This window comes from Crocuta crocuta, unplaced genomic scaffold, assembly GCF_008692635.1.
Source record: "Crocuta crocuta isolate KB4526 unplaced genomic scaffold, BGI_CrCroc_1.0 scaffold236, whole genome shotgun sequence".
Classification (NCBI taxonomy): Eukaryota; Metazoa; Chordata; class Mammalia; order Carnivora; family Hyaenidae; genus Crocuta; species Crocuta crocuta.
Window position 1 is genome coordinate 972,451 of NW_027530998.1, and position 23,205 is coordinate 995,655.

At 41.5% G+C, this 23,205-nt stretch overlaps 1 protein-coding gene across 1 annotated transcript in view; it reads left to right on the plus strand.

The window, feature by feature from the left end:
• Nucleotides 1-23,205, plus strand: part of FRAS1 (Fraser extracellular matrix complex subunit 1) — a 423,467-nt gene that overhangs the window by 192,693 nt on the left and 207,569 nt on the right. Inside the window, exons 13-16 of the mRNA XM_077770550.1 lie at nucleotides 730-873; nucleotides 2,187-2,321; nucleotides 17,294-17,437; nucleotides 21,623-21,763. Of these exons, the coding sequence (XP_077626676.1) occupies nucleotides 730-873; nucleotides 2,187-2,321; nucleotides 17,294-17,437; nucleotides 21,623-21,763 (564 nt within the window). The remainder of the gene's footprint in view (nucleotides 1-729; nucleotides 874-2,186; nucleotides 2,322-17,293; nucleotides 17,438-21,622; nucleotides 21,764-23,205) is intronic.

Here is a 23,205-nt window from a genome sequence, read left to right on the forward strand (position 1 = left end):
CTTTTATTGGACTCAACTTATTTTTGGCTAATCACAGGGTTTCTGTGAAGAGTTTATCAGGGGAAAAGCAAAGCAACTTTATGGTTTAATTATGTTACCTTCACCAAAGTGGCTCCCTGGGCTTTTCTAAACAAATATTTAGCATATTATAATGTACTCTACCTTGAAAATCAGGTCCCTGACAACTTTAAAACCTGAAAAAACTCCTTTGCTGACAATTGCCACTGAATTCAATGATAATCCCAATTGTTGCGAATGAGATTTGAATTTTGGAGAAAAAGAAGAAAGCTGGCTGTATTTTTTGAACAACTTTTTAAAAATTGTGTTTTGTCTTAACTTTCTGTACATGCCAAAGCTTAAGAAGAACATCTGAGAAATAATAAATTATTGAGTTCATTTAAATCATATATTATGGGGCTGATAATTCCTGTTTGTAGAGGCATTCCAGCAGGTAGAAGCATTAATAGGGCTCTCCTGTAACGTTTTTAGTGTCTTCAACGTGGAGCTACCAGAGACAGTAATAATATTTTAGACAAGGAGAGGTTCTTTGAAATCTTGTATTGAAATCGTTTTTGCTATTTGGGGGTCTTTTTCATACCTAAGTTCCAGAGTTTTCTGTTCTTCTTATTCCAGAGAGCTTCATACACTCTGTAGATTCTTTTTTGGAAGAATGTAAGAGAAATACTATGATCATTGTCAAATTCTCCTCTTCTTTGTCCTTGATTGTAGTTCATTGCCACCCAGATTGCTTGACCTGCTCTCAATCTCCAGAGCACTGTGACCTCTGCCAGGACCCCACAAAGTTGCTGAGGAATGGACAGTGTGTGCACAGCTGTGGTCTGGGATTTTACCAGGCTGGTGCTCTCTGTTTAGGTATGGCTCTGGGCAGACAGGCTAGAGGTGGACTGAGGCTCACAGTTGTCAGGGAGCGTTACACTCAAGAAATGCACAACTTCCAAAAACCATTAGAAGGTAGTGACGTCATGCATAGGTTACTTGGCATCTCTACCTGCAAGTCTCTTCTAACATTTTACAGGTGTTTTGACACTTACTGGGGGATAGATGATGTGGAGGTCTGATGTTACTAGGTAACTGTGATTGGATTTTTCATTTTTTGAAGACTTTCAAAGATAGTAATAATGCCAGAACCCTTCATGTCATTTATTACAATACTCAGTTAATCCAAGATTGAACTTTGGATTAATTAACTCTGGATTAATGACATAGACATTCAAGATCACTTAAGAGAACTTTCTCATTTTGCAAATGGAGAACTTGTGGGCAGAGAAATTAACTAGCTTGTTTAATGTCAAACAGATATAATCGGTAATGGAACTCATCTCTTGTGGGTTACCGGCAGGATACAGAGTGGGTTCTTGTGTCTTTTCAGAGTTCTTATGCATCTGAGGACATCTTACCTGGCAGAATTTTGGCTTGTTTGAGGCCAAATCATAGTTACTTTTTTCCTTCTCTCTAACTCATAGAGTTAATTATCCATTTAAAAGTGTATAGGTTTATATCCTGGCTGTGAGTATTTAACCTCTCTGTGCCTCAGTATTCTTAACCTATAAAGTGGGTAGTACTAGCTGGTACCTTCCTAAGAGGGTTTTTGTGAGAATTAAGTGTGTTAATACACATGAAGTGCCTAGAATAGTTTCTAGGATATTGTCAAGCCTCAAGAAAGGTAATTATTTACTTCTCCCTATTTTCTTTCCTAACTCCTAATCTTTAGACTTTTTGAAAGTCATTTCTGTCTCTGCCATGGGTTGTAGAAGAAAAGAGACAAGGGATATTCTTGTGAAATGGTTGAGTGAGAAAGATAGTGGGGGTTATTGGATGAGAAGAGCACAGACTCAGGAGCCAAACTTCCTGCCTTCAAATGCCAGCTTCATGTCACCTTGGGCAAGTTACTTAACCTCTAGAAGCTTGTTCCTCATGAGAAAAATTGGAGTTAACCACTCTATGGGGTTGTTGTAAAGATACATATAAAAAAGGATTTTGTGCAGTGCCTGGCATGAAGTATGTAACTTCAGTATATAACTGAAGGCTGTAGAGTAATTTTCCTGCCTTTCTTGTTCTTGGTACAGAGCCTCAGAATTGGGCTATGGAAGAATTGGCACAGGGCTGGTGTCTTTGAGCTAATCACAGCTTCCCTTTTTCTTCCTCCCACCCCTGTCTGGAGCCAGCCTGCCAGCCTCAGTGCTCCACGTGTACCAGCGGAATGGAATGTTCGTCCTGCCAGCCTCCTCTGCTGATGCAGCATGGCCAGTGCGTGTCCATCTGCGGGGATGGCTTCTACCAAGACCGCCACTCCTGTGCAGGTAATCACTGGCTGGGCCCCAGGCGATCTGGGGCCACCAGGAGCTGTGAGCAGCTTTTCAAGTATGAGAAGAAACTCTGAGAGAGACTTCTGATGGACTGAGAACAGTGAATGAGAGATGACACGCGTTGTTTTTATAAACTTATTAGTGCCTTCGTGATGTGTGTGTGTGTGTGTGTGTGTGTGGTAAGATTTCTCTAAGTCCTCCTGCACACGCCTGGGGGCACTGGAACAGTGCCTTATTCAGTTCAGGATTGTCATTATGTTGTAAGTGAGATTCCCTCGTAGTGAAAATAACACAGTGCTTAAATGGAAATGAAGGAAGAAATACATCTATATTTTTTCAAAACTTTATTTCTACCTGAAGAGAGAGGGAGAAACGGAAATAAGAAAGTGACGTCATAAGGAACAAACTTGGACATGCAAAACAGATGATGGCATTTTCATTTACTCTTACTTTAGTAGCTTTATGTGTCTAAATTAAGAACCAGTTGATATTCTTAAGATTATAATAGTTTCTGGAGGTTGGAGTGGCCTTAATGTAATTTAATTTGTTGCTTATACTGGACCATTTTTTCAATAGCGATTATAATCATGAGTATAAGTAAAGAAGTAAATGTATAAAGAATTTTTTTAAGTGTAGGAATAAGAAACAAGTAAATAAATGCAGGAATGGGAGAAGGGATAATGGTGGAAGCAAAGACGAAGGGCAGGGTCCTAAGTCTGTCTGCCGGAGGAGACAGAGTATCCGATGTGCTCTGAACCTAAGGCAGGGTGTGCAGTGGTGGGCAAAACTGAAAAGGCAGACGGGCCAGAAGGATGGGCTTGGATTGTCCTACCCAGGAGCTGTGGTAGTTGGGCTCTGCAGCTGAGCAGGAGAGGGGCAGAGCTGTGATGAGACTCAAAGGTGGGCCAGTCTCAGGGTCTGCTGATATTCTTCCCTCTTTCATGCCCTTGGTTAGATTTTCGGGAAGATCATTTGGAGGGAATATAGTGAAAGAGAGCAAGTGCATGGTCCTCACTAGCCGTTCGGGCTGAGTGAGCGCTGTGTGATGGGAAGATCCTCTGTGGGAAGTCTGCTGGCCTCCTCCATTCCAGGTTGTGGGCAGAAGCAGCATCCACGGGATAATAGAAACCATTTTGAAGGGAAACACTAGTACTATTGAGGTCATACAGATATGACGATGGTGGGGCTGATCCTGGAGCCAGTTACATTACAAAATAGAAGGCATGCTAGCTTCTGAGTCTGGCATGGGGGCTCTTTGCAATCTTCAAAAATATCTTCTGTATCCCCAACATCAAGGGCTGAACAAAGTGCCCAGCGTTTGTTGAACACGTGTTTGATGAATGAAGGAGCATACTAGTTGGTGATCCTTGAAGGGCCATTGTTTCAATAGGAGCCTCAGCTATAAGAGATAAAAGACCCCTTAGTGTTTCTTACTTATCATGTGCTATTTACCTGTTATTTTAGAACAGGCTCAAAGTGGGCACATTCAAATGCTTTGTAAGTGTGTAATGGTTGGGCAATTTAGGTAAACTGCTGAAATTTCAATTTGATGAAGTTAATGAATGTATTCTCTACCCCTTTCTTCTATCCCATCAAAGAGACCTCCTACTAGCACTCCTGTGAGAGATTTGCCTTTAAAAGGAAATTAATTCCCCTTAGATTTTATTCTTCCCGCCTTAACACCTCCACCCCCTGCCACACATCCCACATACATACTTACTTCTTTCTTTCTCTTTCTTTGAGGGGACCATTTTCCTTTCTCCCATGCCCAGTGTTTTAATTGGTGATGTTCATGCTGTTATAGGGCACTTTCAAATGAGTAATGTTTCATTTGATTACTGGTTTACGCAGCTGACTGCTTCCACATTCCATCCACATACCCATACACAAATGCCTCTGGTAGAAAGTTGCTGGGAAAATTTGTTCATGCTCCCTCCAGGGAATTAAACCAATTTGCGTTAGTTCAGCCTGGTTGCATTTTTATGCATAAAATGAGAAGAAAGAGGAAAGCAAGAAGAGAGAGAGAGAGAGAGAGCGCGCGTGCGTGAGCGTGATCTTAAAAATTAAAGCTAAACTAGTGATCAATTTCCATATACTGTTTCAATGCTGAGACACCCCAAATAAGCTTTCCAAATAAGCTTTCTCATTATTGGAATTTTTTGCAACATTTGTGCTTGTGCTATTTTTGGTGACTTCTCATCATTGACCTTGGAAGTCGGTCACTCAATCAGTCCTCTTCTAGCAAATGCTAAACTTTTCAAAAAGAAGCCTGCTATTTTATGGTAACAACAGGTTTTTCTGGATTGATTCCTCTTGGCAGGGTCATTTATATTATGACCAGCATAATTTGCCACTTTACTGACCCATCAAAACCAAAAGAGAGTGAACACTGTGCTGAGGAAACTAATTACCAGAAATTACCTGATTAATATTCATGCTCACTCTGTTGAATATAGGATAGAGAGAAAAATATGGGGCAGAGCCAAGTGGCACAGAAGCACATGGCCCTTCAACAAAAGAGTAGGAGCAGGTAAGCCAGGAGAGGGGTGAGAGAAGACACTGAGTCTTGCCAGAGAATCGCATCCTCAGGGCCCTTGTCATTTTCCCTTTTCCCTTGAGTTTTGTGGTATACACACATGTATACACAGGTGCAGATGAGTGTTTTCATATGTGTGCATATATTCATATCATTATTATATATTGTGCTTGATTAAACTGAATGCTGTTGTAAATATAGACTACATTAGGTACTCCCATACCTGTCACTGCTTCATTTCCTCTGCCTTCCCCACTGTTGGAGTTTGATCATTTCCCCTTAAGGCTCAGCATCACCCAGTTTTTATGCCAATCTAAGTTGGAGACTGGCAAAATATATGTTGCCTCTTCTCTATAGCATGTAGGGCCAAAGAGTATTTACCCTCTGAGTGACCAGAACTCACCTTTAAGACCTGGCTCTCAGGCTTCTGTCTTAACCCTTAGGCTTTCTTTGCCACCAGCTAGATCTGGTCCAACAGCCTTATTGCCCACTCTGCCCCACTCCTCTTTTTAAAAAAGATTTTTTTAATATTTATTTCTTTTTGAGACAGAGACAGAGCATGAGCAGGGGAGGGGCAGAGAGAAGAGAGGGAGACACAGAAGCCGAAGCAGGCTCCAGGCTCTGAGCTGTTAGCACAGAGCCCGATGCAGGGCTTGAACCCATGAACTGTGACATTGTGACCTGATCCCAAGTTGGATGCTTAACCTACTGAGCCACTAAGGTGTCCCTGTCCCATTCCTCTTGACCCTGTGGACATCAAGTTCTAGGACTGGGCTTCTACTTTGGTTCTTTCTACTTTGTCTTATTGTGACCCATTTCCAGGAATTAATAGCCTGTCTCTTAGTCATCCCAGCCTGATGATCAGACTTGGCTCAAATGTGGATGTTCCTTGCTCCTCCCACCTACCAAATAGCCTTGCACCTTTCCTGCTTTGCTCTTGGGTACCACTTATCCTGGATTTATTGTATTCTCTCTACTAGAGTGGTGGTTCCATTGCCTTGTCTTAGAAACCTTGTTACGAAATCTAAATCTGGATCTAGACTCAGCTCATGATGCCCTGAAATCTTCCTTACCTGTATTACCCTTCTTTTCAGTCAACCTCTATTCTGCTCTGGCAGAACCATTGAACTGTGGCACACACAAATCCTAGGTAAGGGAACCCATGAGAAAAAAAATTAAAAACAACCAAAGTAACACACATAATGCAAGATTAGTTTAAAACAAGTGGTTTATAAGACTATAACTTTGAGTAAAGAAAGAATAGAATTTAGCCCATTTTTATTTTTTAATGTTTATTTATTTATTTATTTATTTATTTAGAGAGCACTAGAGCATGAGTGGGGGAGGGGCAGAGAGAGAGGGAGACAGAGAATCCCGAGCAGGCTCATGCTGTCAGTGCAGAGCCCAATGTGGGGCTTAAACGCAAGAAACGTAAGGTTAAGACCTGAGCCGAAATCAAGGGTCAGATGCTTAACTGCTGAGCCATGGTGCCCATTTTTGTATGTATGTCAGTGTTTGATATGTCCAGTCCAAACTTCCAGTATTCACAAAGGCCCGAGGATGGAGCTGTGTGTACCCTGTGGCAAGTGCTACTTTCATTCCGCAGACCCAGAGATGGGAGGGAGTGTGACACAGTGCTTAAGACCATAGACTTAGGAGCCAAACCACCTGGACTCCGCTCTTGGCTCTGTCACTACAATCAGTGCATTTTTTTTAGCCCCACACTTCAACTGCCTCTGGGTAAAGAAGAGACAATAATGTCAGCCATATTATATGGGTGTGAGGATTAAGTGAATGAATTCACATATGTCATTTAGGATGGTGCCTGGCAGTTAGTAAGCCCTCCATCTGAGTCAGAAGACTTAATTTCTGCTTTTCATTGCCCTTCCCTGTTCCATTTCTCTCACTCCTCCATCCATTCTCTGTTGACCGCTGTTGGAAGTCCTGAGAATATGAAGCAAAATAAGATGCTATCATAGTTTCCTATGGAGAGCTTGCAGTCAAGGCAGGGTTAGCTGCTGCTAACAGAGATGTAAAAGGAAAAATAATCATATAAACATACAAATCTGTGTAGTTTATTCTACATCTGATTGCTGTGTGGCCTTAGATTTTGAAACCTAAGAACCAAGCTATTGACCATTTTACAGGGTTGTATGAGGAAGGATCATTTTGATTCTTAACTCTGCCACTTACTGCTATATAGCTTTGCGCCAGTCATTTAACTGCTTGAACCTCAATTTCCCCAACTGTAAAATGGGGATAATATCATCTACTTTACACTGTTATGATGAACATTAGAAAAGATGCTTGAAAAATATAAGTATTTTATGCCTGGCCCATTGTATGTGGACAACAAAAGGCAGCTATTGTCATTGAATCTGTTCCTTTATTTTTCAATGTATGGGAATGAAAACCAAATAGCTTGCATTAAGAACAAAGAGTTTCGTGCCATTTGTGTCTGATTTAAAATAAAATCCACTTTTCTATGTTATAGAGAAATAACTGTATTCTCACAAGAAGTACTGTATTCCCCACAAGTTAAAATCCTTTTAGTTTTTTAAATGCTCAGATTAAATGTTGAGAGTCTGAAATTTTGTTTCTTAGCCAAAATTATGGTATAATTAGAGGGAAAACTTAGGATAACTAAGGCTGTAAAATTTACATATAGGATGCTGACCTAGCTGAGTTTTAAAAGATGTAGTTTGAACAGAGGAACTTCTCAGGTTAATTATTTGTTGGAATTTTGTTTGACCAGAGCAGCCCAACCGTTTGTGGAAATGAGGCACTTACCCTTGGAGCCAGGGCCAAAGCAGTGAAGACTTAATGGGTCTTGGCATGATACTCCAGCATGTGGCTTAGCTCGGCCTAGCTGAACCTGGGGCAGAGCTCTTGGCAAAGGCATTTATGAAACTGCTGTTCTGAAATCCTCGAGAAGACAAGGATCCCCTCACCTCCTTGTCCTGTAGGGATGGTCGTTGTGAAGCTGTCATCCTCTGTGGCCCCTCTACCACCCCCCAGAATTGGAGGGTTGCCAGTCGCTCTTCCGTTGCCAGATCACACATTCAGCTTGGGGGCCCAGCACATGCTACCACACTCTGCCTTCGCTCATTCTGTTCTGCTCTTTAAATTGAATGCATTGCTCATGCCTCCTCTGGTAGTCTATAGCAATTGCAGTCCCTCACTTAGTTGCTGAGTGTCTTGTAAAGGGGGCTTATTGCTTCAAGTGATATTCTTTTCTCTTCCATTCTGTTCATGCAAGGAATATTTGTTGAGTCTCTTTCATGTACCTGGGAACGGAGATACCGAGTGAATGGACAGAAAACTGCCTTGGGGTTAAGGAACCTAGTTTCTCAATGGGAGAAGAGTGTCCGTAAATAAGCATACAGATAATTTCAGCTAGTTAACAGCCAATGAATTCATTACTATCAGTGATATAAAGGCAGTTTTTAAAAGGTATATCATAGGAAGTGACTGATTGTTGAGGCAGGGACAAGTTTTATGCTTCTGAATTCCCCACAGTTCTAAGCGCAGATAAGGCCCTCTGGAATAATTTTTGACTGAGAAAAGTGTAAGAAGCCATTGCTTGGCGGAGAAAGGACAGGAGTATACAGGCACACCTAGACTTTGGCTTACAGGTGACCTAACTTCCATTTAGCTTCTATTACTTACTCCCTGTCAGCAATTCTTAGCTAGGTGTAGTCTGGGGAAAATTCCAGAATCTGTATTTTTCCCACCTCTCTTTTTCTTATCTTCACCTCCCTCCACTTCAAGGTATTAGAGTGTCTTCTCAGTGCGGGAAGGGTTACTGTTCAAAAAAATTTAAAAAAAACCCAAAAAACAAAACACAAACGAAAAGCCCCTATCACTGGAACTTGAGTACTATCCATGGAATGTTTTAAGCCTTTCCGAAGGGAGGACCACAGGATTACCCTCCTGGAATGTACACTTCTTGAGGAAATTAGACCCAGTGAAATAGGCAACAATGGTAGTCCAAGGCCTCTCCCTCTTTGGACATTCATGTAAAGGTTAAATGGAGAAAAGGAAAAAGCAGCTGGCGGTGGTGTGCCTGCGACCTTTGCTGTAGCAGGAGACTAGCTGTGTTTGGCATTTGCCCGTGCTGCTTACAGACCCTTGCTGTGTATGCCAAAAGACAAATGACAGACAAAAGTATCACATACCAGCAGAGAAAACCTGCCATAAATGCAAGGGAATTTATCTTCCAGACAGATTCCAGTCTTCTTGACAAATCTGAAACCCCAAATATGTTAGCTATGGATTGCAAACTAGTGACAAGTCTTCTGGCTTTCTGCCCGGGTCCACAGGTTCTCAGTTATTTTAGCTGGGCTATAGGGCATCCATTCTTTCTCTCCTTTTCCTACTCCCCACCCCAACACTCTCCCTGCACAAACTTCCCCTCCCTTTTTAGGCTGCCCACATTGCACACAGCACCTCCATGTTATCACTGTTGAGATCTGAGCAGGATGTGTGAGCGCAGCCAAGAAGTCCGAGAACTCTCCCCATCAAAAGCTTGGTTTTGGTTGGTGGTCTGTCTGGCTTTTCAATTTCTGTAGATAAATAAGAATCAAGGAATCAGTGGAGAAATCAATAGCCATTTAATTAATGGGGACTGAGAAGAAAAATACCCAAGGAATCCTAGCAGCTATGGATTGCCACTGGTCACAGTGGAAAAGTAGAATCTGAGAGTTCCATTTGGCTCAAGCTGGGCCAAGGTGGTTACTTGTGATGAAAACCCGTGTGCTGTGTTTGCACTGTAGATTTAGAAGTGCAGGTAGAGGGGCAGGAGATAGGGAAGATAACATTAAGAACATTTCTTATGAGCTGAATGTCTGCCATTAACCTCTCTGGCTTATGTACCAATGCAAAGCTGGCCTGCTTGTAAAATCTCTCTCCATGTGCACCTGCCAAATCCTCTGCCAGCCGGGAAGTCATCCCTTTGGTTCAAGCTCTACAGAAAACCCTGCTAAAAATTCAAATATGTTACCCAAGATGACTAAATCATTCAGCTATATCACAAATGTGGTTAACAGATTAATTGGCTATTTACCCAGCATGTGCCTTAAGGAAAAACATTATAGGCTTACTTTTTTCTTCCTCTTTCAGTAAATTTTTCCCCTAAGTACGAAATGAATTCATGTGTGTTATAAAAAATTATTTGACAAAGTCAGTAAAATTCAAGGCACAATAAAAAATCAGTGAAAATCCCTGAGTCAAACTCTCCCAAATTACTACTGTCAGTATTTTGGTGAATATCTTCCCAATTTATGAGTGTGTGTGTGTGTGTGTGTGTGTGTGTGTTATGTACACAGATATACACACATTTATTTACTTATTTTTCAAAATTTCAAAGGTAAAATCACACTCTATATATAATTTTATTGCCTGTTTTCCCCATGTTATTTATTATCCTTCTACAAAATCTTTCAAAGCTGTTTTATAACTTTCCATCTGGGGCTATGCAAGAATTCATTTAGCTAGTCCTCTGTGGTGTGATGTTTACTCCTAGTTTTTCCATTATCATAAATAACCACGATGTAAATGTTTTTTAAAATTTTTAATGTTTATTTATTTTTGAGAGAGACAGAATGTGAGCAGGGGAGGGGCAGAGAGAGAGGAGATACAGAATCCGAAACAGGCTCCAGGCTCTGAGCTGTCAGCACAGAGCCTGACGCAGGGACCGAACTCACGAACTGTGAGATCATGACCTGAGCCGGAGTTGGACGCTTAACCAACTGAGCCACCCAGGTGCCCCACGATATAAACATTTTTAATAGAAACTTGTGATAAATGTATTTGATTAGGGTAAATTCTTTGACTGCTGGGTCCAAGGGTTTATATGTACTGTTGAAGCCTTTGACACTTTAGTAAATAATTCTTTTTTGAAAAAGTTGTAACTTGTGCTCCCGCTAGATACAAATGAGTGTCTGCTTCCTACCACCCTTGTGAGCCCTAGGTGTTATGATTCTTCTTGTCAGGTTGATTGTCACAAAATGGAAGCTTGTTTAATTTTTTCTTTTACTTATTTTTGGGATTCACATGAAGATGGTTGACTTAATCATACCTATCCATTCATTTCCATCATTAGCCTGGGCTGGCTATTTCTCTTGCTTATCTACCTATACCCATCTGTCTGCATATCCTTTTTGTTCCCATAACCTATTTCCATTTCTCTTCCCCTCCCCCCCACTTAAGAAACTATTCTAATGCAATTTAATATGTAGTATGTGTGTGTGTGCCCGCATGCTCTTTTTGTTTTGTATGCACCTATTTTAAATATAGTGGGTAGATGTTTCATATTTTTCCTTTTTTTAATTTTAAAGACTGTTTTTTTTTATTTTTATTTTTTTAGAGCAGTTTTAAGTTCACAGCAAAATAAAAAGGAAGGCACAGAGATTTCCCTGTTACTCCCTTCTCTCACACATGCATAGCCTCCCCTGTTATCACCATCCTCTAGCAGACTGGTATATTTGTTACCTTGATGAATCATTCTTCCTCCCCAGCCTTTTTTTTTCTCCCTAAGTACTGTTTCTAAGATGTATACAGGTCACTGTGTGTACATCTAATTGACTGTATGTAGTTGCTGTTCTCTTGTTTACTTTGCACATCTCTGGCTATTTCTGTGGCTAAGGATTTTTTTTCATGTATTTGTATTTTTTTCTGTTATGAGCTCCCTCAAGTACATAGAGATTTTTGGAATGTACGGAGACCAGATAGTCCCATTTCAGAGTGTAAGGTTTTCTCTTGGCACAGGGAGGAGTTTGGGGATGGAGACCCAGCTTGGAGGGGAGAGAAGATTGCAGTAAACAGATAAAAAATGATGATTACTTCTGTGAACTTCCTTTCTTTTTAAATTTGTCTGGCATTTACGCTTCTTAGACAAATAACCTTGGCTTCCTGTGGGGCTGTGATGAGGGGAAAGGAGAGTAGTCTGTCCAGCAGCTGGACTTCCCCTCAAGCCCTCACCAACCATTCTCGCTTTCCAAAGGGCTTTTGTTAATGTGTCGTAGAGATTGCAAAGGAAGAGCTTTAAAGTGTGAGTCTTCTGGAAGAGGGTGGAGCCTGACAGTTCTGTTCACTTCCTTTCTAAGTGAACCCGGCTTTCCCATAGTCTCTTTTGCCCTTTCCTCTCCTGTCTCCTGCTGCACTTTCATTTGTTCACTTTATAATTACTTCGCTTTTGACACCAATTGAAGCCACATGTGCTAGGTCTCCCAGGGTATGGCACTCACTGCATCACCTACCATGTCCTCTGCCCTCAGAAGTGTCGTCTCACCAGACCCCTGTGAGTTAGGGTAACAAAGCTTATTCCCACTTTACAGGGTAAGGAATAGGGAAACTGAGTGTCAGTTAGAAAATGTTTTCATACAACAAGCACTTCGTACTGGAAATTTACCCACTATCTCCTGATAATACTTTAGCACTTGGCAAGTACTTACCAGTCATTTGTGTGATGAGAATGAAAGCTATCAGTTGCTACAAAATGGATCTGGGACGAAAGGAAGGAATTTGACTTGTGGGTGGCATAGCTGCCTGCCATTTGGGCTGCTCCTATGTAGCTGTGAGTGAGAGCCTCTTTGGTGGTTTGGAAATCTGAACTCAACCTCACTGATGAACCTCAAAGGGTCTGCTGATCAGGTGTGCCAGTTCCCTGGGAATGGCAGGGAAACTTATTCCAAAAGGCCACAGGAAAGTGAGGGACCAAGGCTCCTTTTCATTCTTCAGGGGTGTTTTGAACTGAAGGCTGAGCCCACTGGTGTCCAGATCCACTGCCTCGGGTCTGGGAAAGCTTCCTGGAAGATGAGAATCAGCCCACAGGAAGTGCTTTTAACACTACCCGGGAAAAGGGCTGTGTTTTATGTTTAGAGGTGCACAGGTTAAAATTTGTTTACAGCAATGTTCTATTTCAAAATTACCAAGTAACAAAAAGAAGTTTCTTATTATTAGGGTAGGGTTTTAATATAGGATTGCCAAAAGAAAAGTAATTCGTTGTTTTCATTTTGAAATGAATTGCTCAGCAAGCCAACACATGTCTTGCTATGCTGCAGAAAAGACGGGACTTTCCTAAATAAATTATCTACTGCATGTGAGACAAGTAGATGGTTTTCTCTCATTAGCTGTCTTTTTAAATTTATTGCCAAATTTTCACAATATATAATTCAAAAACCCTGGGTGATCTGAAATGTATCACTGAGAGAAATTATGGTGAAAAGTCAGGGAGTGACCTTCGATTTTTCATAATAACCCAAGTGTAATAAAAGCCACATGTAAAATAAGCCTGGAAGAAGAGATTATCTGCAGTAGCATATGTTCAGTGTTAGAAATTAGAAATCAATTGCAAAACACAGTAGGAGTGTGTCATTATAAGGAATGATAGCTCAAAAAAAAAAAAAGGGAAGAAAGGAAAATAAAAAGAAAAGGAAATGACAGCTCAGTGTAGACTTGTACTGAAGAAATAAAAATCCCTTCTGCTGTCTTGACTAACCATGGAACATGCCTTTTGTCTGCTATGGAAAAAGAGGTGGCCCGGCCTCACGTTTGGTACTTTGTATAGATGTGGCATAAATAGTTGTCATCATAAGTAGATCTGTACTCCAGCATTTATTAGGTAAATTTACAGCCTCAAGATTATCTACCTTTAGTTACCATGTGTTCGGACTATGACCTCATGGTTAGTTGTTTCCATGTAGAAGGTAACTGATAGGATGAATCCCTCATAACCAGTAAAAAAAAAAAAAAAAAAAAAAAAATNAAATTTAATGAATGGTCACTTTGTACAAGTTATCAATCTGGACACTGGAGATTTCAGATGATTCAAGCCTGGCCCCTGTTTTGGAGGATACTACATTTCATTGAAAGGCATCAGTTTGTAACCAAATGATCAGGACATAGGATAAATATCATAGAGAATGTACAACGTGCTGCAGGAACACAGAGGAAGGAGGGACTGACGTGTAAGCAGCATTATAGGGGCTATGGAAGGAGCTGGAGGCATTGCTGACTGGGTGAATCCTGTGTGGGGCATCCAGAACCCATGCACAGGCATATGGCATGCTTAGGGTACCCTGCTCCATAGAAATGGCCTGCTCGAGTGACATAGCAGAAGACAGGGCTGAAATGTTAAGTACAGCTCAGTTTGTGACAGGCCTAAGTGCCGTCCCTAAGCCTGTAGCCTCCATTCTGCTCATCCTTTGGCCCTGTTCTGATTGGCAACACTAGGGATAATGTTAAAAATATGTAACAAGTAGTATGGCATGGATCAGATTGGTCAGAAGGAGGGGGGGACCTGGACCCTTTCTTATGCCAGGAATTTTCAGGTGCTGGAGCACAGTGTCTTGCAGGGGTCCCAGGGATGGAACCAGACTATATCAGGGAGAGACCAGGATGACAGCCATTTACCAACCAGGTTGGAAGTATTTTTTACGATTTTAAAAGCCAGTGCAGCTAAGGGTCTACGCTGCCATCAGCCAATTCCCAAAGAGAACTAGGGAGTTGTGCTTTAATTTCTCATCTCCTCTGCATCTCTTGGACAAAGATGATTTCGTTCCTCAAGAATATTTTGAGCTAATTACCCTCTCCTCTCCCCATTGCAGAGCAAACTCTCTCAGAAGCAAAATTGATTAAAACTTTTACAGATGAAGTCCAAGGTCCTTACCTGGCTTGCCTGGCATTTGTGATTTGGTCCCTGCTGTTTTTTTAGTCTTACTTCCCATCGTCCTCTCACGCACTTGCTCCCTGGTGCAGTTTGCACAGTGCTACTACCAATGAGCTCAAGTGATTGGTGGTTTAAATGTTTTCTCTGGCAGACTTCTGACCTGTGGCTAGCTGGGAAGGCCCGACAGGCTAGCACAGCGCCTTGCATGTGGTAGATGCTTCTGCTGAACATTGATAGATCAGCCTGGCATACTTTCTTAGGAATGAAATTGGGTTTTTTGTTTGCTTTTTTGTTTTTGTTGTTGTTGTTTAGTTTTAGATAATGGCTTTGAATCAACAGTAAGGCAGAAGCACAAATAGTGATTGGCACTTCAGATGATGAGTAGAGTCCGTAATTGAAGGGTAGCTGAATAAATGAATGATGGACAGATTTCATGTATGTTCATGGTAAAACTTGTTACTGGGACCTTTGCATCCACATCTTCAGTTATAATGTAGTTTTAGTAGCTTATCGAAATATTTAAAAAAATTTAATGTTTATTTATTTTTGAGAGAGAGAGAGACAGAGACAGAGTGCAAGCAGGGGAGAGGTAGAGAGAGAGACACACACACACACACAGAATCTGAAGCAGGCTCCAGGCTCTGAGCTGTCAGCACAGAGCCTGATGCAGGGCTCGAACTCGTGAATGCGAGATCATGAGCCAAAGTCGGAGGCTTCACTGACTGAACTACCCAGGTGCCCCTAACTTATCCTAATATTAACAGTGTTTACATATAACAGTTATAAAATATAAATGAGATGTTAAATGTAAGTGTAGAGTACTAAGGAGTGTCCTCAGCATAGAGTTAAACTAAATGGAAATGGATTTTGCCCTCATGAAGCTTAACAGCAAGGGAACCAGATAATAAATAAGTAAACTTTCTTCCCTCTCTACTTTTCATCTGCTATTGTCATCTCTTGCCTGGACCAGAGCAGTGGACTCCACACTGGTCTCTGTGTCGGCAGGCATGTCCTTAAACCCTTTCTATGTGGCAGAAAAGAGAGCTTTAAAAATCAGGGTTTGTGTCTATCTTGCTTAATCCCATTCATGACTTCATATTACAATTAGGGTAAAATCCTAATTTCTTTCCATGATCTCCAAGGTCAAGTTTGATTGGGCCTCTACCTATCCCTCTAGCCATGAATCAGTCTGCTGTGCCCCACCATTCCTCACTGTGCCCCTCTGTGCCCTGCTGGTCTCACTGTGTCCACTAGCTTCAGCCATAGGTGCAGCCTTCAGTTCTTTGAACCTCCAAACTCCTTCCATTCTCAAGGGCTTTGTTGGTGCAAGCCTAGGGCTGGCCACTTCTCATCGTTCAGATCCACCGAAAGTTGGCCCCTTCTACCCATACCACTGTTATTCTTTATTGAAGAGTCCTGCTTGGCATTTAACAAAATTTGCAATTATCTCTAAATTTGTTGGGGGAGAAAAGTTGTCTGAAATTAAGGCTTTCTTGTGCAATTGAGAGCTGAGATGAGAGGATTGGATCTTGAGATTTTCAATGCAGGCACTCTTTTCTGCTTCTAAAGGGATACTTAATTAAATTACTTAGGTATATAGTTCCCAAGTCTCTTCCAATCAGCAGAGGAATTCCCTGTACCAATTTTGGTCGGAATGAATACCTCTGCAAAATAGATTGTGCTCCACTGTGAAGCAAACATTTTGAAACTTAGGGTGCATTAATGGAAGCATACATTGGGGTTAGCCATACAGACGGTTAACTGAATTTAAGTATATCCAGTCATTTAGAATAGGCCTCTCTTTGCAGACATGCTAAGTTGAGAAGCAACCCTGAATAGTAATAAAATCAAATGCTAGAAGAGGAGGACATTTTTAAAAATATTTATTTATTTTGAGAGGGAGAGAGAGAGCAAGGGATGGGGCAGAGAGAGGGAGAGAGAGGATCCCAAGCATGGGGCTCAATCCCACAAACCATGACATCATGACCTGAGCTGAAATCAAGAGGTGGACACTGATGCTTAACCAACTGAGCCACCAACCCAACGTACCCTGAGAAGTACATTTTTTGAGTGCTAAAGAAACAACTCTGGCTTAGGAACAATGTATGGGTAGAAAGTTAACTTGTAAGAGAAATACCTCAAGGGACATGCCGAGAGCAGATGCTAGTGGGGCAAACCAGACACTCGAGAGTCTAAAAGAGTAATGACAAAGGACAGAAGGAAAGGGTGGGGCTGAGACAGAGAGAGAGAGAAGAGGGGGATGGAAAGAGGAGAGAGAGCAGTAAAAATCTAGAAGTACCAGTTCTTTTAAGGTCTAATCAAGGAGAAGAGTAGATGGCATCCCTCCTTACTGATTCTTGATGGTGTTGGACATAGGAGCAGTGATCCTGTCAACAGTTCATTGTACGGTTACAAAAGGCAAGGTAGCAAGGTGATTAAGAGCCATCTGATTTCATTAAACAGACCATCTTTGCCTCCAAAATTATGATTCCCTTCCCTGTGATTCTCATTACTCAAAAGTCTCTGATTTCCTGTTCCAAATCTCCTAGCAGTAATTTATGGAAGTTGTACTTCTGGCCAACAGAAATAGTTATTTTTGGTGGGGGGTGTTTTTTTTCTCCTGGGGTATCCATATGTGCATAGCGATTTAGGAGTGAAGGCACCAGCATCCTCTGTATAAATTCTAAAATCTTTGAAAGAAAAATTGCAACCAGCCCTTTCCACTATAGATTGTACACTGATTTTGCTCTTTGCCTGCAGTCTGCCATGAGTCCTGTGCTGCCTGCTGGGGTCCGACAGAGAAGCACTGCTTGGGCTGCAGAGACCCCCTCCAAGTGCTGAGGGAGGGCAGCTGTGAGAGCAGCTGTGGTCTTGGGTTCTACAACAAGCAGGGGATCTGCAGTGGTAAGTGCCCGGCTTTGCATGCCAGACATTTTTTTTTTTTTTTCTTTCTTCCAGCATCCCTTGTTCTATTCAAATCAGAACATTCTTTTAGTCAACAAATATGCAAATGGCTACTAACATTGACAGTGTTTTCGTAGTTTACTAAACACTGATAGGGTCTCCTTTAACACCCCCATTCCTCAACAGCTTGTTAGGTTGGGATGTTCATTCTAGCCTCATCATGTGAGACTCAGGCTGCTTGCTCCAGACTCCCAGCTGTAGGGAGAGGAACAGGGCTTCCTTCCTCCAAGTTTGAAACTCTTCAACGGCACCAGACTGTCTTCCACATATGCATAAAGATAAAGACATTCTTAGGCCAGCCAAAGACAGACCCACCTTTGTGCTGGGCCCCTGATTTAGCTGAAGGAGTTACAGTGTATTCTACCTTTAATGCCCACAGCATGACAGTAAGAGTTAACCCAGACTAGTGTTTCTTTCCAAGTGCTTTATAAACATTAACCCACTGAAAGGCAAGAAAATATGGAGGGAAGAGCGTGACCGTGGGCAGTTACATAATCTCTCCATGTGTCAGTTTCCCTTTTGTAGAATGGGGATAATAGTAGCAGCTGTGGTAGACAGAATAATGGCCCCTCAAAGATGTCTATGTCCCAATACCCAGAACTTGTGACTATGCTGCCTTCAATGGCAGAAGGGACTCTGTAGGTGTGATTAAGTTAAGGATCCTGAAATGAGGAGATGATCCTGGATTATCCAGGTGGGCCAGTTAACTGCAATGGTCCTTAGAGGAGGGAGACAGAAAGGTGGAAGTCTGATTAGGAGATCTGAGACAGAAGCAGCAGTCAGGGCAATGCCAAGACGCAGCAGTGGGCATGCAGGCAGCCTCTAGAATCTGGGAAGAGACAAGGCAATGGATCTGCCCCTAGGGCTTCCAGAGGGAATGCGGTCCTGCTGAAGCCTTGGCTTTAGGACTTCTGACCTCTAAAGCTGTAAAATAATAAATCTGTGTTGTCTTAAGCCACTGAGTTTGTGGTAATTTGTCACAGCAGCAGCAGGAAACTAACACACATCCAGCTCAGAAGGCTATTGGGAGGACTGAATTGATACAGGCAGACATTTAGCACAGTGCTTGGCACAGATTAAGTGCTGTGTTTGGTGTCTGTTCTTCATAACAGTTTTGGGAGATGGTTATTTTTTTTTTAATTTTTAATGTTTTATTTATTTCTGAGAGAGAGAGTGTATGTGTGAGCAGGAGAGGGTCAGAGAGAGAGGGAGATACAGAATCTGAAATAGGCTCCAGGCTCTGAGCTGGCAGTCAGCACAGAGCCCGACGAGGGGCTTGAACTCACGAACTGTGAGATCATGACCTGAGCCGAAGTTGGACGCTTAACCGACTGAGCCACCCAGGCGCCTGGGAGATGGTTATTTTTACCATCCTCATGTTCCAGAGGAGACAGAGAGGTTAAGAAACTCGCTTAAGATCACATATAGCTAATAAGAGACAGAGTTGAGATTCAACCCTAGGTCTTCTGGCTTTAGATTTTATTTGCCTCCCAAGTGCTCTGTTGGCTATAATAAGATACCTTCCTATGCACCTCTGCTATTTTTCCCTTCCTTCTCCTTCTCATTATTGTCTCCTGTGATCCTTTTCTCCCCCTTTCTCCCTGTCTTCCTATCAGTCTTTAGATCAGCTACTGTCCTGTGGACATTGCCAAGTCCACAGGTAGGCACCTGACAGTGAATGAAACGTTTGAATTGAGTTTACTGTGATGGTCATACCTACAGAAACGCTATGATGACTTTTTTTTTAACAAAGTCCACTAAATCAATAAAAATGTACAGCCCATAAAACTTTCTTGAGATATTGTCCTCGTTTTGTTTACTGAGCAGGGCAACAACAAAAATGAGATGATATTTGGACTTGACAAATCCACTTGTCTTAAGGAAGAGAGATAGCCCCTGGCAGCTGCTAGCTTAAAGCTGTGCAGAGATCCATCAGCATCACTGGTGTGAAAAATCTCACGTGACGTGGACGAGTCACAGGTGGCTTTAGTGTAGATTCGGGAGAGAACAAGGAGAGAAGGGCCAGGCTGCCATTAGCCTGAGCATTTTAATCTTTTTCTGCCAGGATCACTTTCCTGCTCAATTAAGCCAGATGCTTCTGTAAAGGTCAGCAGATATCAAATTTGCACTAATCCAAGGGCATTTAGCCTGTAAGTCCCCACGGAGGCTGGCTACTGTCACTGATGAGGGGTGGTGACACTGACTTGCTACTGAGATGATGTTATCTGGATTGAGAAAGCAGTGTTTTCAGGGGAAGCAGGTATTTAAAAGGAAGCCTTGAAAAAAAAAAGAGGGATTAGTGTGAACCTTGAGACAGTGAGGGGTGGAAATCTACTTGAGCTGAGAAGTTGGATGAAGAAAGCCAGAGCTCCTTGCTGACTGGAAGAACTAAAAAAGTCTATTGAACAGGTGGCTTAGGAAGGGAACATACAACTGGAATGCTCTCTGTATACATTTGAAACAAAGGATCAGAAAAAAAAATCTTTTAGATACGAGGATGGACCATTGCTGATGTTAGTCAGCCAACCAGTCAATTAATCAACAGGTAATTACTGAACACTTGCCATTTGCTTAGCATAATGCAAGACTTTGTGATAGCATTGACATTGACCAACAGGCCTTTTGATAAAGAGTGGAGTTTACACTTTTTATAAAATTCTTAGCGTTCCCTAAGTTTGTATGAAATGCTTTCAGAAGCGTTTGTATAAATATTTTCTCAAACATCAGTGAACCAAGTCACTGATTGGTATCGGAATGTTAATTAAAACGTCTGATGCTGATAATGCTGACTTATTTCCAGTTCAGTTCAGTGCTATTCAAGATAAAGACCGGCTGGTGTTGGTTTAATAATTTATAACTGAGCAGCCCATATCTGTAGAAATCTCAAAGTCAAGTGCTAAGAAAAATCCAGCACAACCTGTCATCAACGGTGGTATGCCCTGGCTGAAAGAATTTACAGCATGCAAGTTCATTGGCGGTTCATACTTTTGAGTTTTGCAAATGTTAGATATAAAGGGTGGGGAAATTCAAAGGACAAAAACCTCCTCATTCTTTAGTCTTTTAAGTACTTGTGCTATTATGAAGGGCTTTTCTGGCTCTAGCTAACATAATAAATCAAAGTAAGTTCAGAGGTTTCTGTTAGCCATTCTCTCTCTCTTCCTTCCTCCTCTCCTTTTGTTTCTCTCTTTCCTTCCTTTTGTATTCATTTCCCTTCCTCACCAAGAAAACTATTTTAATTATATGTCTTTGTTTTTATGGTCTCATGTAAAATGGATATTCTTTTGAGTGTATTTACTTTTTTATCCCCCTTAAATGATTGTGTCATAGAGTTCATGTTGTTCTTTTTCACTCAGCATCATGGTTTATGAGTCAGCCATGTTGTTTTCTCATCTAGCCCTTTGCTTCTCTTTGCTACAAAGTAGTAGTCTTGGTCTGCATCCCCCCTAGCTCACCCATGTACTGTCCATGAGGGACCACCCACTCCACCCATCCCCATGCTGTCACTAGAGAGCACCAGTGAACAGCCTCAAACTTCCTTTTATGAACCTGTGTGGAAGGTACCCTGGGATGGGTAATCTGGAAGAATTGTTGGTTTCTTATTTCTGCATATCCCTTATGAGACTAAGTAGTGCCAGGTGGCTTACCAGCTTCTGTACTCTTAAGTGTGAAGTTTGTCTCATGTGCACATCCTTGCCACCATGTGGCATTATCATCAAGCTTCAGATTTTTTTTCTGGTTAATAGATATACCAGGACATCCCATTTTAATTTGCATTTTTCTGATTATTAATGACTTTGAGAATATCTTCATCTCCAATTGGACTGGCATCCCCACCCTCAAGGCCTTGTTGACTTTAAATCCTATATTAAACTGGATACCCTGGTAGTTGTGCCTACTAGCTGTGTTATAGTTAGTTCAGTGAATAATTATCTGGTTCTACTTCAACTATGAAAACAGAAAGTACAGAGTACTTTGAAATGTTGGAGTCAAGGAAATGGAACTTAGCTGAGCAGCCAGAGAATGTGATTGCTATGTTAATACCAACTGTGGACATTGTAAAGAATAGACTTCTCTATTCCCTGTGCTCACTATTGACTGTCTCTGGTGGGTTTCCCTCCCCCTTAGCTTGTGATCAATCCTGTAAGAGTTGTGGTCCCAATAGCCCCAGATGTCTTACCTGTGCTGAGAAGACAGTGTTGCATGATGGGAAATGCATTGCTGAATGCCCTGGTGGGTACTATGCTGAGGTCACTGGCAGATGCAAAGGTAAGACATGGATAATCATTGTCGTCATCGTTGTCATCATCAAAAAGTGTTTAACACACCTGACAATACTTGCTGCTCATTTGGGAATTTGTGTGTATGATGAGAAAATGTCAAATTAAAAGGAATAGCTTTTGTGTATTTGATGTGGGAGAGGGTGATGTGGATGGGCAATGGGGGACTTGAGTGATTAAGTAAAGTACTTATGCATACCAATCATCATTAGAGATCATTTGGTCCTTTTCAATGCTAAGAACATCTTTAAGATATTCATATAGTCCGTGTGTACTTATAAACCCTCACTAACTTAGGCTGTAGGTATGACAGGATCATATATTAGATGGCATTTACAAATACATATATTGGCAACTATGACACACCACAAAAATACAATAAAAAACCAAGTTTGATGGCTTCTAAAGCTGACATCTGTATCTATTGAAAATTTGATCTTACATGCTCTATGTATTGTTTCTTCCAGATTCATACAACTTTAACTATGAAACATTTCTGTTTTAGACTTTATAAGTTTCTACTTATATATGCTTGACTTGTGTCTTTCCTTACAGGCAACTCTGGGAACTTATTGCTGCCTGGGATACCTTGATAGTCCCTCTCCTCCAAAACAAGCATAAATATTTTCACTTCTACCTGTAGTGTGGGTTAGTGGCAGAATATTTAGGTCTGTCCCATAGCCTTAACTTATCAACCTCCCTCTTGTCTGTCAGCCTCTTTAGTCACCCAGTGTTTATTCCTTTTCTGCAACATCCTGCACCCAAGTGTCTCATCCACTTCCACACTCCTCTTTCCCAGCTCGTGCCCATTATTCTAGAGGCTTTTTGTATCTCAGTCCTGTCCCCTAGGATAGGCCATGGTAATATTTGTAACTTAGAGTCAGAGATGTCCCACTGCTACCACCCAGGACCACAGCAGCAAAGCTGCATGCCTGACATTTGTCATATGTAATGGTCAGATTGTTTACTATAATTCTTAAAATTTTGTAATGTCAAGCCTAGAAGTATCTTAAATGACCAGTCAGTCCAGCCTCACTGTGCATGTGCCAAGAAACCTAGGCCTGGAGAGACCCTGACTTGGCTAAGGGCATAGATAAGTTAGTGGACAGGTCAGCCAAAATTCTAGTGCTTCTAGCACTTGGACAGATAAAACTTACCACTCTTCCCTATTCAGGCTCAGGGTTTTAGGTTCAGATAGACCTAGGGCTAAATCCTAGCTCTACTGCTCATTAGCTCTGTCATCTTAGGCAAATTTTTTAACCTCCCAAGACTTCAGTTTTCTTATCTGCAAACCCTCAAAATTGCTATGAAGATTAAATGCAGCAATGTATATAAAACATTTAATATAAGTACTAAATAAAAGGTAGCTAATAAATAATAGAACATGGATGGATAAAGGGGCACTGTGGGCAGTTCTGGTAATATAACCCC